The sequence below is a fragment of the Bidens hawaiensis genome, unplaced genomic scaffold, assembly GCF_021521415.1.
Source record: "Bidens hawaiensis isolate Kalapana, Puna unplaced genomic scaffold, B.hawaiensis_p1.1 tig00018846_1, whole genome shotgun sequence".
Lineage (NCBI taxonomy): Eukaryota > Viridiplantae > Streptophyta > Magnoliopsida > Asterales > Asteraceae > Bidens > Bidens hawaiensis.
Genome location: NW_027492863.1, coordinates 432,758 through 451,511, shown reverse-complemented (window position 1 = coordinate 451,511; position 18,754 = coordinate 432,758). Strand labels below are relative to the sequence as shown.

Here is an 18,754-nt window from a genome sequence, read left to right as displayed (position 1 = left end):
GTAAACATACATTTTGGTTTCAGTTCGGATTTAGCCCAAAACTGAAGCAAACCGACCCATGCATATATTTTATATGTCATACATCTTTAAGCCCATGTTAAATAAGATATGTTGTTAAAAACAAAAGTATAAGCTTTAAGAAAATGATGATTGTATCTTAACATAAAATTTGTATATCTCCTGTCATACATTTTGAAGATATGTTGAAAAAATTCTATTTTATAAATATCTGGTGACATTTTGTAAAGTGTGTGTAGTACCTAGTGAAGGCCATGTGAGTAAGGTTGGCAAAAACATAAAGTTAATAATTATGCCTTAAAAGAAAGGTGTTTGCCTTATAATTATACCATTATGAATTATGATCAACCAAATGAGATGTATTTACTTGGATTGCAAGATTCTTAGGATAATTTAAAAAAAAACAGAAATTATTTCAGAATCATAGCTTTTAATCATACAGCTAATTAAGTCTGTCTTCAGTTAAAAGATTTCTAAAATTGTGTCACTAATAGTTATGCCCGTGTGTGCGCCAATGTTAGATCATAGTCACTATATGCTTCGAATGTCCTTGTTATCCAAAGAACCATGGTGTAGTCGTGACGATAGTAGTGTTGATTGTAATGGTGGTGGTTGTGGACGGAATTAATGAATTAGGAGGATGGATATCGTGGTGGTGATCAGCTAAATATTTTGTTACGACGATAACAAAAGGCGTGGATGCGTTTAGTTTCCGATATGTTTGCTAACATTATTCCAAACACTGCAATTTTCTATCTTATTAAATTTGAAACTAGGATCATTATTTTCACTTGCATAGTTGCATGAATTATGATTTGGGGCTTATTGGCCATAAACAAATATCTATTCAATAAGAAATGTACAAAAATAGATAACTTATAAATGGGCCTATTCTAAATGGGCTATATCATGAAACAATTGAGCTATTAATCACTACTAAGAACAAATTACAGATGATATTACCCAAACTAATGTCATGGCCCATTGGAGAATTGCATTTTTTTAACATGGGGCCTAGGGGGGCACAAAAGACATGGTTCCGGACCCGACGTGAAATCGGTTATTATCCATACTCAACCCGCGGGTATGACCTGGTATTGGGTTTCTCCCCAGACGTGTACCCGGAACCAGACCTGACACGGACCTGCCGGAGCCGGTTCCACCTTTACACAGTCAAAATCCAACCCGACCCGACCCTACTCAAAACCTAGTCAAATACCAAAATATAACCGAACCAGTTTCTACCCAACCCGGTTTTTACTTATATTGACCATACCCGAAACCGGTTCCATTTCCAACAAATATCCTGTTTGTGCACCTCTAATGGGGCGCAAAATACACAGGAGGGGCAATATTTTGTAAAAGTTGCGTTTAGACGTTGATTAATCACTATATGATGTCAGTCAAAATTGAAAAATAATTTTATATATAAAAATTTGGTATATGCATGTATAGTTGAAAAATTATATATAAATTTCTCTCCGATTAATCGCTAGTCCATATCACATCGCCCGACTAACGCCCAACGAGTTCTACAACACTGGTCTCAGACATCAAATAATCATTAATAAGCCAGTTACTTAGCAAACATCTCAAATGAAAGAAAATTACTCAAATTCTAATATTTCAACATTGAAAAACTCATATACATTCAAAACCACTTGCATTCAATCTCAATCACATCATTTACACCCCTCTCAAAACATCAAGGCTTGATATTAATCTCCATCCATGATCCACTCACTCTCGGCTGACTCGCCTTAGCCACATTGATAAAACCAACATTTTCTTAAGTTCATACGCGACTTTGTATCATCTATACACACTTGGCCAGTTGGCCTCATGCATGCCCATGCTCGACAGCGGGTTTGTGCTGGCTCGAGCTCTTTTCGAGCTTCTTGAATTGTCATTCGAACCGAACAACATTTCTTGTGACCAAATACCATCATCACTAAAACAAGATGATGTTGTCTGGTTAAAACTTTGTGCCTTTTCCCAAAACATGTTCTGTATTTCACCTAAACTGTATTGTTTCTCCTGTTGAAACACAAGTTTTTTTACATATTTTTTAGTATGCAAATCAATTAAAATAGTTTCTAAAAACAAAAATGGAAGTCAAATTTGAACAATCTAAATTGTAGAAGTGTGCGTGGTGTGGTTCGGTGCGGTTTTTAGCTAAAACCAAAACTTCGGTTTTTGGAGTTTTTGAAACTGTTCGGTTTCGGTTTTTTTGGTTTCGGTTCGGTTTCGGCTTTTTGGATTTTGGCATTTGAGCTCGAAAATTTTTAGGCCGAAAAAAAAGTTGGCAAAAAATAATGAATTTAGGTATAAATTGTTTTGTTAACTGTAAATAAAATAATAGACTATTATATATTTAACCAAAAATATTTGAGTTACATATTTATTAAATTCTTATAAAATACTTAATATAAATTATATAAAACAAAAATTTAGGAATTTGATTCGATTCGGTTTTTTCGGTTTTTATTATATGCAAAACCAAAACCGAAGCGTTAGTTCAGTTATTACAAAAACATAAAACCAAACCATCGGTTTTTGTTTCGGTTCGGTTTTTTTGGGTTGGATTTTTCGATTTTTTCGGTTTCGGATCGGTTTTTCGGTCTCTTGCACACCCCTACTAAATTGTGCATGAAACCGAAAAACCAAAACGATATAACTGAACCAAAACAAAAACCGAATGTTTGGTTTTAACTTTTTTTTTGTCAAAACCAAACATTCGGCTCCGTTTCGATTTTGCATGTGACTAAAACCGAAAAATCGAACTTATAAATTTTTTCTTTATTTTAAAATTTTAGTATATTATAATAATTTAATATATAGTTTAACTCAAATATTTTAGCTCAAATGTTTTATAATCTATTAATTATCAACTAAAAAAATCTATGCCCAAATTTGTTATTTTTGGCAACTTTTTTTTCATCCCAAAATTTTCAAGCCAATATGGCAAAATCGAAACCAAACGGTTTTAAAAAGTAAAAAACTGACATTTCAGTTTTTCATTCGGTTCTAGCTCAAAACCGAACCAAATTATGCACACTCCTAAATTTGTAATTCTTGAAATCAGTACGAGTTCTTTATTACCTCTTTCTTGGCATTTTTCATCAAGGATGTCATCTCTTGCATAAAATCAGCAAAGCCCTAATAACAAACAAGTTGAATTATTAAGTAATCATACCAAATAAAAGCTTTGAACTAATGTTGAAAAAAAAAATTTTTTAAAAAAAGAAAAAGAGGAATAATAACAATATATACCTCATCTTGTTCATCTTGAAGATCAAACAATCCAACATCATACATTGATCTCTTTTTGTTATCTGATAACACTGTTTTTATCACCCGAAATTAGAAACAACTTACAAACTGTTCGGTTATGCTCGTTTATTTAATAAACGAGCAGACACAAACATTTTTTTTGTTCTTTTAACTAAACAAACTAACATGAACACCATGTTCATTTTTTCATGAACGTTCATATAAGTTCGTTTATTTGGGTTCGTTCGTTTATGTTCATTCATTTGTGATCGTTTAACCCGTATAACTATGTAATTTATAGATATAGATCATCATCATCATCGTACTCAGTAAATCCCACCAATAGCAAAGCTATTGTAGGGTGTGAGGAGGGTAAGATGTAGACAGCCTTACCTCTACCCCATAGGGATAGAGAGGCTGCTTCCGGTGAGACCCCTGGCTCGATGGTAGTTTTGCATCAAGCCTTGAACATAAGGCACATAGCACTCGATCATCGGGACACCGACTGATTGGTGCATGTACCTTTGTCTTTCGGCCATCAACGCCACCACATGATGCCTGATTAACCTTCCGCCACTTTTAACGTTATTTTCACGAAATTAGTAAAATAACGTCAAAATAGTGCAATTTCACTTTTGCCCACCCGATGGCCCACACATATATGCATTATATGTGCACCGCAGCCAAGGCGATAAATATAAAAACATATAGATATGTTAAGTAAATAAAAAGCCATATATGTCGATCATGTACTTAATGTTTTATATTTGTTCGTCTGTGTTCATTTAAGAGTATTCATTTATGTTTGTGTTCGTTTACGTTTGTTCAATTATGTTGATTTCGAACATGTTCAAATTTTAAACGAACGAACACATAAAAAAAGCTTATAACATTTTATTAAACAGCTGCTGTGCATAACATACCAAAGCCTAAAATTACCTGAATAAGCTTCTTGAATTTGCTGAAATTTAGTTTTAGCTTTACCCATAACTGATGGATTCTTTGTCCACTTATCAGGATGCCATCGCTGCACAAAACGAAATCGAAAACACGATCAAAATTTTTTTGCATCTATAAAAAACTAGGGGTGCGCATGAAACCGAAAAAACTGATCCCAAACCAAAGTACCAAACTGAATTTACAGATTTTTATATTTTATTTTATTATTTTAAGTAATTTATATGAATTTAATTTACTTTTAACTCAAATAATAAACCCTGAATGCATAATAATGAATAAATTATCAACTAACAAAATAATTTAGGCCCAGATTCATTGATTTGACATAAATTTGGTTTTCCAGTCAAAAATTTTCAAAATCAAATAACAAACTGAACGGTTTAAAAAAATTCAAACCTGAAGTTTTGGTTTTTGGTTTGGTCTTAAGCCAAAACCGACCCAAAATGAACCATGCACATTCATACATCAAATTAAAAAATAAAAAATATTCAAACCCAAATGTCAAAACCGGAACTGAACAAGTTTCAAAAATTCAAAAATTAAAAAACCCAATTTCGATTTTTGGTTTGGTTTTATCTCAAAACAACCCAAACCAAACTGCGCACACCCCAACATCAAGTTAAAACAAATATTTCCAAAGCCCAAATGCTTAAAATAAAAAACAAAAAACAAAAATTCAAAACTGAACAGATTTCAAAATTCAAAAACCAAAGTTTCAGTTTTCGGTATTTTTTTAGCTTAGCTATTAGCTAAGAACAAGAAGATTACCATAGCAAGCTTACGATACGCCCGCCGAATCTGCTCGTACGATGAGTCAACCGAAACACCAGGAACACTATAATACGAAGACGGAGATTTTTGGTTTAACTCCATCTCCGTAAAATTATTATATGCCCACCAACTGTTTGATAAAATAAAATAAAATAAAACTCCAATTCTCAAAACTATGTGTTTTTTGAAATATGAATGGTGGTTTATATATAACTTATATTTATATAGAACTTAACCTATGGTTCAAAGTTGGTGTAATGAATATGGGGCCCACTGTGAATTTGATAAACTTTGATACGTATCAATCAGCATCTTGAAAAAAACCTTGCTGAGATATTTTGCATGGTGTTATGTGAGTTAGGTTTAAAGTTGTATAGAAGATTCTGGATGTTTGAGAAACATCATGTGGTTGTTCTGAGGTGTGTAACATGGTTATTAACTTAGAAGGTTCTAGTGTTGTTGAAAGTTACACACATGACACAACTTGATGTTTGTAAGTTTGTCTTTTAGATGGGGTGATGGGCCAATATAGTGTTACCTATTAAATTGTATAAGGTTAAAGTTAATTATAGTTTTGTGAAAGTGGGCACTAAAAAAAGTACATTTTTTGGAAGTATAGCATCGGTTTGGGTCGGTTCAATTCAATTATGGGGTTTAACTATAACCATAACTATAATGAATTGTTGCTTGACAATAGGTTGGTTAGCTGTTGGTTATGGGCCGTTTATGTTGCAGTTAAGTCCAGTTAAATGTCAATGAATTTATTATTATTTTTTACCTTTGTTCTGGTTAAAAGTGGTTCTGTTATGGCACCTCAAACTCAATTATGAGGTTTCAGAACTGAAATATGACGGTTTTAAACTTGGTTATGGTGTTCCAAAATTAATTATATATGTTTGAAGCTTAAAAGGGATGAATAAAAGACGGAAACTAAGGTATAAAAATTGAAAAATCACACAAATACAAGGTGAATTTCAAATTTAGAGCTTATCAAAGTCAAAATCATAATATCATAGTGACATATAAAGCCCTTAAAAAATAAAATAATAAGATATATAAATACAAAGATTTAAACCATTAATAATACTCCTACTCATAAACTACTCTTAAGAAACAATCTATTCCCATGGTCATAGTATCTTTTATATGCTTGGTCTTTTGGTGTTTCTCTCTTATGTTTTTAGGGTCTTAGCATAAAGAATGTTAATTTTATGGTGAACGTTTAGGAGATACTTTTTTTTAATATTAAATTTTATTTGTCAAAAAACCTATGGTGTGTAGCTTTTGTAATCCTTGAGTATTGATGACCATTTTATTGCTTCAGTTAATCTGCATCAATTGTTCACAAACTCAACTCATTTACCCAATGATGCGTATTTAAAAACTAACATACATATTAAGAGTATAAATGGCCGTCCATATTTTCAAAAATGTGTTTTGACACTTTATAAAAAAAAGTTAATATAATGTTACATGGAATCATTAAGTTAATTTAATCCCCAGGTAATCCACTTCCCTTCATTATCCGGCTCTTCTAAGTCACTCAACCTCCATACCCTTTTCCCTTCATCTATAATCAACTCTTTAAACTCGCGATATCATGCTAAATTCTCAACCCCTAAATTGACCTCCTTTTTGCACGTGTGTCGACAGTTCACGTCAGCAGTGTAAGAGGTTGTAGATCTCTTACTCTCCGATGATCGGGATGCTATCGGTTATAATTATACTGAGTTCATATAAGAATAATGTGGGCATGTGGCCATTTATTTCCAAAACAAATATAAATTTTCATACTCTAAAAATGTTTAAAATTTATAAAAGCAAAGTCCTTTAATTGCAATCAACCCAAACTAGCTATGTCACACTAAATTGTCATTTTCTTATATAAAACTATGGCCATAAACAGACCGAAACGAATCGGACTAAACCTTGTTCATATTCGTCCATTAGCTTTTGTTAGACAAATGGACAGTTCACGAACACTTCACCAACGGAAATTCGTGTTCGTATCCTTCCATTAAGGAATTGAGTTTGTCCGTCTCTGTTTGTTAATATTGTAAATGAACACTAATAGACAAAAGCACACTAACCGACAATGAACATTAATGGACAAACATACATAATCGACTGTAATGAACAAACGAACATAAGCGATTACATATTAATTTCAAAAAGTCAGTAACGGAAGTTCACGAACGCTATTGAACGAGGCCTCTGTCCGTGTTAGTCCGTTAAGTTCACCGAACGAAAGTTTTATATTCATGTCCGGTTCATTTATTAAGCAGACGAACATAAACAAACGTTCGGTTCATTTATAGAGCTATATAAAATAACTAAAACAAAAGGGGCAAAATTGAAAAATATTAAAACTTTAGACGGCAAAAAAATAAAAAATAAAAAAAAGTCAATAAGTCCTAATCACACACGAACACGAACAAGAAGAACAACAAATCCCATTTATAATAATAATAATAATAATAATACTATCATTGACATATTCACAATTGATTTAATTAAAATCATATCTACGTTATTCATCAGTCCGTAATCTAATCGATTGCAAATCAACGGTTTATATCGTCTCAATTGACGCAGGTTTGAAACCCTAATCTTTGTTTCTGATATGTATAATTATACTTATATTATTATTATTATTTTGCACGTGTTAATTTAACCTGATTAATCACAGTGTTAGTATTAAATTTTGTGATTAATAATGTGTTTAGATTTAATTATGGATCATGTGTTCATGTTTGAGGTGAGTCAACTTGATTGATTACCGGAAACTGTGGATTTAGAGACTTTGCGGTTTAAACGAGCCGAGTCCGAACTCAGGCCAAGCTCAAGCTTGGCTCGTTTTGACTTACGAGAGCTCGAGCTTGAGCTCAGGTAGTTTTCGCTTACGAGAGCTCGAGGTTGGCTCGTTCGGGTTTTTTTTATGCTCGAGCTCGGCTTGTTTATAGCTTCTTATTGAAGCTCGAGCTCGGCTCGTGAGTTGTTTTTTCAAGCTTGGGCTTGACTTGGGTGCGGCTCGATTAGTATTTATTATTTAATTTGTCATACATTTTTATCTTTTAACCATTAATTTTTTTTTGAGTAACACCTTAAACGGGCCTAAGCTCGGCTCGTTTTGACTTGCGAGAGCTCAAGCACAAGCTCGGATATTTTCGCTTATGAGAGCTCGAGCTCGGCTTGTTTTGAGTTTTTTTAATTTCAAGATCGAGTTCGGCTCGTTTTAGCTTCTTTTTTTGAAGCTCGAGATCGGATCGTGAGTCGTTTTTTCAAGCTTGGGCTTAACTTGGGTATGGCTCGTTTATTATTTATTAATTAATTGTTATACGGTGTGCCTACATCCCACCCTCCCCAGACCCTACTTATAGCTTTGCTGATGGTGGGACTTAACTGGGTATGATTGATTGATTGATATTATTATTATTTTTGTGAGTAAAACGTTAAACGAGCCTAAGCTTGGCTCGAGCTCGGGTGTGCAGTTTAGTATTAAAATACATTGAGGTCTAAAAGAGGTCAAACTTAAAAGGAAAATTGGATTTTAGTAATTTAAACTATCACATATTGGCTGATAATAATCCATATTTATACTTTGACCAATGATAATCGTAACTTTCACTTTTGTTACCAAGAGCAATCCTTGTACCATAATCATCATAGATTTAACGCTCAACTTCGCCTGTACGTTTCTCCATTTCGTTCATATTCACTATTATGAGAGAAATCGAGTGAAAACCAAGAATAAATCTATGATAGTTATGCTACCGGGATTGCTCTTGGCAATAAAAGTGAAAGTTAGGATTATCATTGATCAAAATATAAGTATGGATCATTACATAAAGGCCGGGAGCCTAAAAGAGCTCCCATACCAGGCTAGAGCTCGGGCTCGATAACTAAACAAGCTTTATTTGAGGCTTGAGCTCGAGCTCGGCTCGTTTCGAGTTCTTTTTTTAAAGCTCGAGTTCGGCTCGTGAGTATCTATTTTTCAAGCTCATGCTTGACTCTGGCTCGGTTCATTTTTTACTTGACCCTACCATAGCTTTGCTATTGGTGGGATATACTGAGTACGATGATGATGATGATGATGAATTAATTCTTGTATGTTTTTAATTATTTTTACATTTTTGGAGTAAAACTTTTAACGAGCCTTAGCTTGGCTCGAGCTTGTGAAGTACCTTAAACGAGCCAATGCTCGGCTTGAGCTCGGCTGTGCAGCTCAATATTAAAATGCATAGATGTCCAAATGAGGTAAAACTTAAAATACATAAGGCTCAGCGAGCGTAAACGAGCTTCCCATACAAGGCTCGGGCTCGATAACTAAATGAGTTTTATTTAAGGCTCGGGCTCGGTTCCTTTCAAGCTTTTTATTGATCCGATCTCGAGTAGCTCACAAGCGACTTGGCTCGTTTGCACCCTTAAGTCCTTGCATAAGTATTTTAGCCAAGTGACTTTGACTTTGCCTAAATGCTAACTTCTTTTACAAGATAACAAGATTAACTAATATTATCTTCTATTTAATTATAACTAATTACCAACTTCTTATACAAGAAACTCACATGTCACCAAAACTATCTATAAATATTAACTGATCTTTCATCTATGTTTTCAGGTTATTAAAGTACTCTCCAAATTTGAATCATGTCTTTCACCATAACAAAGTCAATACTAATATTAACCGCCATTTTCGCCTTCTTTCTAGCAACCATAACTGCAAGCTCGCCTCATATTATCAACTTTCGATCACCAAACCTTTACCCCGAGTCACTAACATGGGACCCGACCGCCCAACATTTCATAGTCGGCTCCCTCCACCACCCTACCCTGCTAGCCATATCCGACGCGGGTGTGGTCAACACCTTAGTCAACGACCAATCCCTCCCCGCCAACTCATCATTCCTCGGTGTCACCATAGACACGACCCACCACCGCCTGCTTGCAGTCGTCTACGACCGCTCAGACCCGTCCAACTGCGCTCTTGCAGCCTACGACTCATGCGCGCCACACAACCGACTCTTTCTAACCCCCCTCCATGATGCTGCGTCCTCCGCCACGTCAGCAGGGGCCAACGACGTCACTGTTGATTTTTCGGGTAACGCGTTTGTGACCAACTCTGCTAGCGACTTGATCTGGAAAGTTGATCTTGAAGGTAAAGCTTCAGTTTTGTCGAGATCGAAAACTTTTACCAAAACGCCCCCGGCCCCCGACACGCACCACAGCGCATGTGGGCTCAACGGTATTGCGTATTGTAGCATAGGGTACATTCTCGTATCACAATCCAACACGGGTAAGTTGTATAAAGTTGATAATGAAGACGGAACCACTAGAGTCGTTAAGCTAAACCGTGAGTTAACCGCCCCTGACGGGATTGCACTTAGACGCGACGGTGTTCTGGTAGTCGTGTCACAGCATAAGCTTTATTTCATCAAGAGTGATGATAGTTGGAGTGAAGGCGTGGTTTATGACGAAACTGCCCTTGACTCCGACAGTTTCCCGACGTCAGTGACTGTAGGAGCTGAAGACAGGGTGTATGTGTTATATGGTCATGTGAAGGAGGGCATTTTGGGAAATTCACAAAGGGATCGGTTTAGTATAGCGGAAGTGAGATCAGCGGACGAGAGTGCAGGTGAGGCCGTTTGGATGTATGTACTTATCGGGTTTGGTTTGGTTTACTTTTTGATTTGGAGGTTTCAAATGCGCCAACTTTTTACAAACATGAACAAGAAAATTGCATAAACAATTTGTCGGTTCGTGTTTATGTTCTGTGTTTCAAGATTATGTTTTTTTACAAATATCTTGACCAGAAAAACAGGAAGTTGGAAAACTTGCGGTTTTTGATACCGAGCGAGTGAAAGGTTTGAATAGGTTATGTGATATCTGAAATAACAGTTGACATGAAGTTGATTTATGCTGTAATAATATTTTGTATTTCTAGAGTAGTTATTATTCTTGTGGACAATTTTTTTTATGGATTTTGTAATTTTTGTTGGCTAAACTTTGCATCATTGTTGTGTTTATTGGCTAGTTTGCTCAACATATATTAAACTGGTGTGAGTGTGACAAATGAACTGAGCCATCGTTGTCTCGGTCTGCTTTGAGAACCGTGACCACTGTCAGTCGCAGCCTGAGGCAAACCGAGCCTCTTAAGTCTTATCGTGAACGGTTTTTGCAACTTGAAAATGCACTATTCTACAAACCGATGTAACTATCTATCAATGCTAACTACCACTTAAACAATAAGACTCCAGTGGCGGATCAGGATATTGGACGAGTATGAATGTTAAATTGCTTTGGAGTTTTTGTAGTATTTTTTAGTTGGACAAACATGATATTACGAAGGTTTCCAGGGCTCTATAGATAATAGATTAATCACGCTTAAACAATTGCTTTAGTGAATATAAATATGAAATGCTAATCGTCTTGGATGAGTATTTTTAGAGTATTTTTTTAGTTGAACGAATATTATATTACGAAAGTTTCTAAGGCTCTATAAATTATATGTTAATGACGCTTAAACAATTGCTTTAGTTAATTTGAAATGTTAATCGTTTTGGATGAGTATTTTTTTAGTTGAACAAATATAATATTACGAAAGTTTCTAGGGCGCTATAAATTATACGTTAAATCACACTTAAACAATTGCTTTAGTTAATTTGAAATGTTAATCGTATTGGACGAGTATTTTTATAGTATTCTTTTAGTTGAACAAATATGATATTACGAAAGTCTCTAGGGCTCTATAACTTATCCGTTAATCACGCTTAAACTATTGCTTTCTGCTTTATCCCGTTCTCGTCACCTTTTCAATATAACATATTTTTATTAATCTTCGCATCACAACAACGTGTTAAATATATATATAAATAACAACGTGTTAAATATATATATATAAATATTATCATTTTATCGACTAACCTTTCATGTGGTATAAATCTAAGCAATAATATATACACAAATTGATCTTTAAAAACTTTATAAATATAAATAAAACACTACTACCAAAATCACTTTCTTTGAAGAAAGTTTCACTAAATTAACATTATAGTTGAAGACCTAGATAAAACAATGAGAGAACAATATAAAGAAAAGAAATAAAAACAATGAATTAAAATGCAAAAAGCTAATAATAATAATAATAATAATAATAATAATAATAATAATAATAATAATAATAATAATAATAATAATAATGGTACCAAATATATTTTAAGCCCAAGAATCATACTTCATGAAACTTGTGTTGTCTTGTTGATATCCATCTTTGATCATTACACAAGCACAATATTCATACACTTGAGTGATCATGGATGAAGAATATTATGGGCATATGATGTCATCTTGTGGTGGGGGAGGAGGGTCAAACAAAGATGGAAGTTGAGGGGAAAATGGAGGAGCAAGCGGAGGCGACGACGGAGGGGTAAATGCAGGTGGAGGCCGATGGGTTCGTTTTCGTTCAAGAATATTGTGTCACGGTGATGGACCCGCAGGTGGGACTAAACCCCTCGGTAGCTTACTCAACAACTCGTGATGATCATCATCGTCTACCTTATTTAGCCTTCTAGCATCACCTCCCATCATGAACAAAAACAGTAGTATCAGGGCCACAGTAAAAACTATCATCGGCCTTGAAACCATTATGACTCTGACAGTCTTTTTAAGATTTTCTTCTTTCTTATTAAGCTCGTGTTGAAAAATGTACACGAATAATTATGTATTTATAGTTACTAACCTGACACGAATCAGATATGATATGGTGAGAGGAATGAAGTGGTTTGCTTTGGAATAGTCAAAGTTAGAATTTTAGTTATATAAGCATCCAAATATACAAACCTTAATTATGGGTATTATATAATTGATCTACTTTTGCTTGTGTATAGTGGGGTTAGTATTATAGTTAACCATATGACTATTTCTTTTATTTATTGAACTCGTGTTACAAATATTTATGGCATGTGAATTCAAATATTTTATGTTTCAACAAATATAAATATAATTATTATTATTTTGTATGCTGTCAATGCATTTTTAAAAGGTCATAGTTCTCTTAGGTTCTAAACATTTAATAAAGAGGGGCACATCTGTTACATAAAAAGAACCGTGTAAACAATCGTGTGTTTGTAACACACGGTGAAGAAACACAACACCACCCTTAGAAGTTAGACCTAATGATTTAGTTCAGGGGTTAAGATTAAGTATCTCCAACGAGAGGTTTGGTATTATCCGGCACAAATGAGCTGAACCACTTACAAAACAGAACACCGTGAACTCGTTACGAGAAGGATGTGGAGGGGGAGGGGGGGCTTCTCGTTACCATTTCCGGCATGATAATCAGTATATGTGTATGAATATAAGTGAAATAATAAGCTGCGCGGAATACTAGAGAGTATTCTCGTGCGAGAGTTTGGATCTCTTTACCGTTGGAGGTAGTGAGGTATTTATAGCCGGATGGGGAGATAGAAGGTATGGTCCCATGTCGGGAAATCCACCAATCGGGATGTTTGTATGTGCGTCAGGGGAGTTGGTGACTGTTTAGCCAGCGAAAGCGTGCACTTGATCAATAGATGGGTGTGGGACCCTACCTCTACACACGGTAATAGGTAAAAGTGTCTATTTGGTTGTCACATTTATCTTAAACTTGTAGCATCTGGCCTTTTGCATCATTAAAAACAAATATGCGAGCTATTTTTGAGAAAAATGACAATATTATTAGAATGAGAGTAATGATATTAGAATCACTCATGCTCTCATCTTCCTAAAGATAGTGGGGTTAATCACACATTGTTTTCAATACATGTAGCAAATCACACATTGTTGTGTTCTTTAATATTCACATGAGATTTACTAGCATATAAGAAATGTATCGTCTCAAATACCATCAATGTGTTTTGGATACAATGGTTGTGGATGAGAGTGAGCATGCTCGAGTTATAACAGTAACATAATGGGTGACCTTCTTGTAGGTAAACCGAAAATACTGGTAGTACGAAAGACTAGATGTCACAAAATCTCTTTCAAGTAATTGTTTAATTGTATTTTGTAATTTTCTAATAACTTTATAACACAATGGTTATTGAATATTAATTCTTTATACAATATAATAATTTGTACTTATCTCTTATATTATAAATAAATTTATAATAACATGAAGATATATTTAATTACTCATTGCCCATATTTTATTCAAACTGGTCACTATTTTTATTTTAAATAGTGAATATGGCACGAGATTAAATGAATCAACTAAGTTAAACTTTCCATAGAAAAAAAGTGAAAATAAGAAAAATGGTAAATGGTAAATGACAAATGACGATGACAAATTAACAATACCTCAGGTGACCTTATGTTTTTTTAATAGCGTTTGTAAGCACCTTCAATACTGAGTGAGTTTTTCTGAGAGGTGTTGTTAACTATTCATATTGATTTTGATATTCCAAACCGACTCACACAGAATTACCATCAAGAAGGAAATCCACCATTACGGGAAAACCCCCTTGAGTCGCGTTTCGAACTTAGGACCATAAGATTCAAACCTTAACATTTACTTCCATGCTATTAGATCAAGGCCAACTGCAAGTCAATGTGTTATGTACTCTTCAAGTCTTCAACTAAGAGGCAAGAAGCCAAGAACTTAGCAAAAATGCAAATTGATACCAATGAAGGCCTTCGGCCCATGAGCCTTTCATATGGGTTTGCACATACTTTTGGCCCTATAATGTTCACCCCCTTAAGCCCAAATACACTGCCCACAATACATTCTAATATGTGGTAAATGTGATAGATTGGTAGGTTGAGATACATAGTTACATAATAAAGTTTAAAAATTATGTTATCAAAATAACATATAATATATATTTTTTACAATTAACACTTGGATGAACCTCTATAAAGCTCATAGGGGTTCGATGTCGCAAGGCCTAATCCACCTACTGATGCTCTATCTGGGTTTAAACTTTAAACCCATGAATATGATACATGAGTGGGATTTGAACCGCGACATCAAACATAAGAAACTCTTATATGAACTTAAGGTAAAACTCCTAACCACCCCACAAAAGAGTGATGACTACCGGTCTATTATCTAAAGGTTTTTGGTTCATAAAAATTTTTATAGATTAATTTTAATAAATAAAAATATAATATTTACATGTTCAGATTTTTTGTCCCATTTCTTAATGTTATAATCTTGATAAATTACGGTTGTTCTTCAACATTAAGTATTTAATTATTAGTTTAACTTAAGACCAAACATACGAATTAATAACGTGTGAACGAAAGTTAGAACGATAAAAGTGATTTAAAAATATAATTTTGAAAATTATTATTCTCAAAAACTGATATTATTAGTGTAACTCTCATGTTGCTTTCATACCTTCTATATTCCTAATTTGCTATTATGTCTTGTCAATTAAATCCTGCCTAACTTAAATGAAATACATCCAACTTCTTGTGCATTTATAACCACATCACATAAATTATAAACGAAAAGTCAAAAATAACCTAAACGTAACTCCAGTGAGAGAGTTGGTGCGTCACAGACCCGTAGGATTTAATTTTATGATTAAGGAGTGATAATATTTGTGCGAATGTAATTCTCCATATAAATACTCTTCAAGTTAGGCTCCTTTTCAACCGATCATATGTTTGATCCTTATATTCTATTGTTTGTAACCCGATTATTCTCAATCAATCTAAAGCGCATCTACCTCCCTAGCTAATTTTGATGTGTCGTAGACCTGTAGGATTTATTTTATGATTAAGGACTTATCATATTTGTGCGAATATAATTCTCCGTATTTCTTTATCGTGTTTTCGTTCGGATATCAAACATTTGTTCATCATGCCATGATCAAATTACCAATAAACACCAACTATAAGTCATAAACTTTTGTTCATCATGCCATGATCAAATTCACTATATATGTGATCCATGGCAAACAAAAGTAGTGGAGATTATTAGAGTTTTGCTAAAATGTATAAAAGATTCAATTGACCTAATTTGGTTAAGTGGATATGAGGCCATTATCATTAGATCAAGAAATCTTGATAACTTCCCAATAATCATAATTAAAAGAGGTGAAAAAGTGGGTGAAATTTGACTCAAATCAAAAGCTTCTCATCATCCAATACCCTAATTCACAAACCAAGCATAGTGTTTCAAAATTGACTCAAATCTATGGATGCTATCATTTCATGGGGTGTTGATATTGTTGCATTAAAGTTGTTGCCTTTACATATATGGTTATAATTATCCTTTTATACCTTTCTAAAAAGGATTCATTATTGATTTAAATAGATTTGCATTGATGGTTAAATTCATTTTTGATACTAATGTCGAAATAAGTTTTGCAATGTCAATAATATCGGTTTCGATCAAGAGACATGTCAGATAATGAATTATTTTGACGAAATAGTGATCATGCAAGAACCATTATGTTCACGGTCTTATCAGTTTCGGGAGCACACGTGATGTTTGATTGGAATTGTTGCTTATTATTTTGACGTTTATATTATAAAAATTGGTTAAAACACAAATGAAGTGTCTTTGGCCTGTCGATATCAAATAGTTGATAAGAGTTTGTCTTTTTAAAATGTTGTAGGTTAAAAGTATAGTCATTAAAAAAAGTTTGGGAATTTTAATTCAAGCTACTTATTTGTTTATTTGATTATCAACAAGATACATAATTATTTATTTATTTCTTTTAATTGAAGGAATTAACTTAAAAGTGATATATAATATTTGGTTTATTGACAATAGCTTTTGAAAACCATGAGGTGGTGGTTTCCACAAACCTGGCAAAGATGAAGACCTTTTTAAAAACAGATGACTTTATTCCATCACCCATATTCTCCCTTTCATACTTTCTTTCCAATTTAACTTAATTTTATTTGTCATTTTTAAAACAAAAAAAACATTGTTATGATATTAGCCCTAATTATAACAATATTCTCGAAGTAATAACTGAACTAAGAAATATGCTGAGTAAACAATATGATATCTTTGTTACTTCTGGATATCAACCTTCGTTCAAATCATTCTATTTATAATGCAAAAACTACTGTGCAAAAGTACTATTTAAGGAGACAAACGAAATATAATTGGTGCATATAAAAATATAGTTGGTGAAGTCATGGTGTCATACAAATAATAGTGTCGGTGTCGGTAATTCATAACACTCCCCCTTGGATGACACCATTTCAAAACGTCGGGGTCTTGAAGTACTGCCTCATTAAAAACCTTGCTAAAGGAAAACCCAATGGGAAAAAAAACTTTAGCTAAGGGAAAAGGAGTGCAGTATATAGCTCCCCCTCAAATTGCAGGTCGTTACATTGTTCGTACATGGCGCATGCCAATATCACGAACATGTTTCCTGAATGTTGCTGTGGGAAGTGCTTTTGTGAAAAGATCAGCTGAGTTGTTGCTGGACTGGACATATCTCATTTCAACCTGATTGTCTTTAATAAGGTCTCGAGTATACTCAAAGTATCTTGGTGGTATATGCTTTGTTCTGTCACTTTTGATATATCCTTCATTCATTTACGAGACACAAGCTGCATTATCTTCATAGATAGGAGTTGGAATTCGATCTTTCTCTAGTCCACAAGAAATCAATATGTGTCGTGACATAGATCTTAACCATACACATTCTCTTGAAGCTTCATGCAATGCAATGACTTCAGCATGATTTGAAGATGTTGCAATGAGTGTTTGTTTCTGAGAACGCCATGAAATCGCAGTTCCTCCATTCTTAAATACATATCTAGTTTGAGATTTTGCTTTATGGGGATCAGATAAATAACCTGCATCTGCATAACCAACTAACCCTTCGTTTGAATCGTTAGGATAAAATAAACCTAAATCAACAGTTCCTTTTAAATACCGAAAAATATGTTTAATGTCATTCCAATGTCTTTTAGTAGGGGATGAACTGAATCTTGCCAATAAATTAACTGCAAAAGAAATGTCAGGTCTTGTACAGTTAGTAAGATACATAAGTGCTCCAATTGCACTGAGGTATGGTACCTCGGGACCAAGAATCTCTTCATTATCTTCGCAAGGACGAAATGGATCATTGTCAACATTGAGTGATCTAACAACCATCGGTGTGCTTAAAGGATTTGCTTTGTCCATATTGAAACGTTTTAAGAGTTTCTCAGTATAAGTTGACTGATGCACAAGTATCCCATTATGCATATACTCAATTTGTAAACCAAGACAATATTTGGTTTTTCCAAAATCTTTCATTTTGAATTCTTTCTTTAAAAGAGCAATTGCTTCATTAATTTCTTTTTGTGTCCCAATTAAATTTAGATCGTCAACATACACAGCTATGATCACATATCCTGATGTTGTCTTCTTGATGAAGACACATGGACAAATAAGATTATTTGTGTATCCTTTGCTTATCAAATAATCACTCAAACGATTGTACCACATCCTTCCAGATTGTTTCAGTCCATACAAGGATCTTTGTAATTTGATGGAATACATTTCCTTAGGCTTTGAGCTTATTGCATCGGGGAGTTTAAATCCTTAGGGAATTTTCATATAGATGTCACTATCTAGTGATCCATACAAGTAAGCTGTGACAACATCCATAAGGCGCATCTCTAAATTTTTAGAGACTGCTAAGCTGATTAAATATCTAAACGTAATAGCATCCATGACAGGAGAATACGTTTCTTCATAGTCAATTCCTGGCCTCTGAGAAAAACCTTGAGCTACAAG

General features: G+C 34.0%; 2 protein-coding genes across 3 annotated transcripts; one reads left to right on the top strand and one right to left on the bottom strand.

Annotated features, from left to right (window-relative positions):
- Window positions 1-1,546: 1,546 nt before the first annotated feature.
- On the bottom strand, window positions 1,547-5,206 carry LOC143557195 (uncharacterized). 2 transcript variants are annotated; one of them, XM_077046323.1, is made up of 5 exons: window positions 5,020-5,206; window positions 4,231-4,318; window positions 3,283-3,362; window positions 3,121-3,177; window positions 1,547-2,055 (listed from the first exon to the last, which is right to left on the bottom strand). In XM_077046323.1, exons 1-5 carry the CDS (start codon window positions 5,122-5,124, stop codon window positions 1,831-1,833), a joined length of 555 nt encoding a protein of 184 aa, XP_076902438.1. In that variant the 5' UTR covers window positions 5,125-5,206; the 3' UTR covers window positions 1,547-1,830. The 2 variants fall into 2 exon arrangements, with proteins under 2 accessions (XP_076902438.1, XP_076902439.1); XM_077046324.1 differs by having other exon boundaries at window positions 1,552-2,055; window positions 3,292-3,362; window positions 5,020-5,196.
- A 4,453-nt stretch (window positions 5,207-9,659) lies between these two features.
- LOC143557212 (uncharacterized) lies at window positions 9,660-11,040 on the top strand. The gene is made up of 2 exons (XM_077046340.1): window positions 9,660-10,177; window positions 10,286-11,040. The coding sequence occupies exons 1-2, from the start codon at window positions 9,670-9,672 to the stop codon at window positions 10,762-10,764; spliced, it is 987 nt and encodes a 328-aa protein (XP_076902455.1). The 5' UTR covers window positions 9,660-9,669; the 3' UTR covers window positions 10,765-11,040.
- The last annotated feature ends 7,714 nt before the right edge of the window (window positions 11,041-18,754 follow it).

What these genes read in the sequence shown, in the direction of transcription:
- LOC143557195 (XM_077046323.1), bottom strand. Translation starts at nt 5,124, where the DNA reads ATGGAGTTAAACCAAAAATCTCCGTCTTCGTATTATAGTGTTCCTGGT. An exon ending in CGTATCGTAAGCTTGCTATG is followed by an intron (nt 4,319 to 5,019) that starts GTAATCTTCTTG and finishes CGTTTTGTGCAG; the next exon opens with CGATGGCATCCTGATAAGTG. An exon ending in AATTCAAGAAGCTTATTCAG is followed by an intron (nt 3,363 to 4,230) that starts GTAATTTTAGGC and finishes TGATAAAAACAG; the next exon opens with TGTTATCAGATAACAAAAAG.
- LOC143557212 (XM_077046340.1), top strand. Translation starts at nt 9,670, where the DNA reads ATGTCTTTCACCATAACAAAGTCAATACTAATATTAACCGCCATTTTC. An exon ending in CTGGAAAGTTGATCTTGAAG is followed by an intron (nt 10,178 to 10,285) that starts GTAAAGCTTCAG and finishes ATTGTAGCATAG; the next exon opens with GGTACATTCTCGTATCACAA.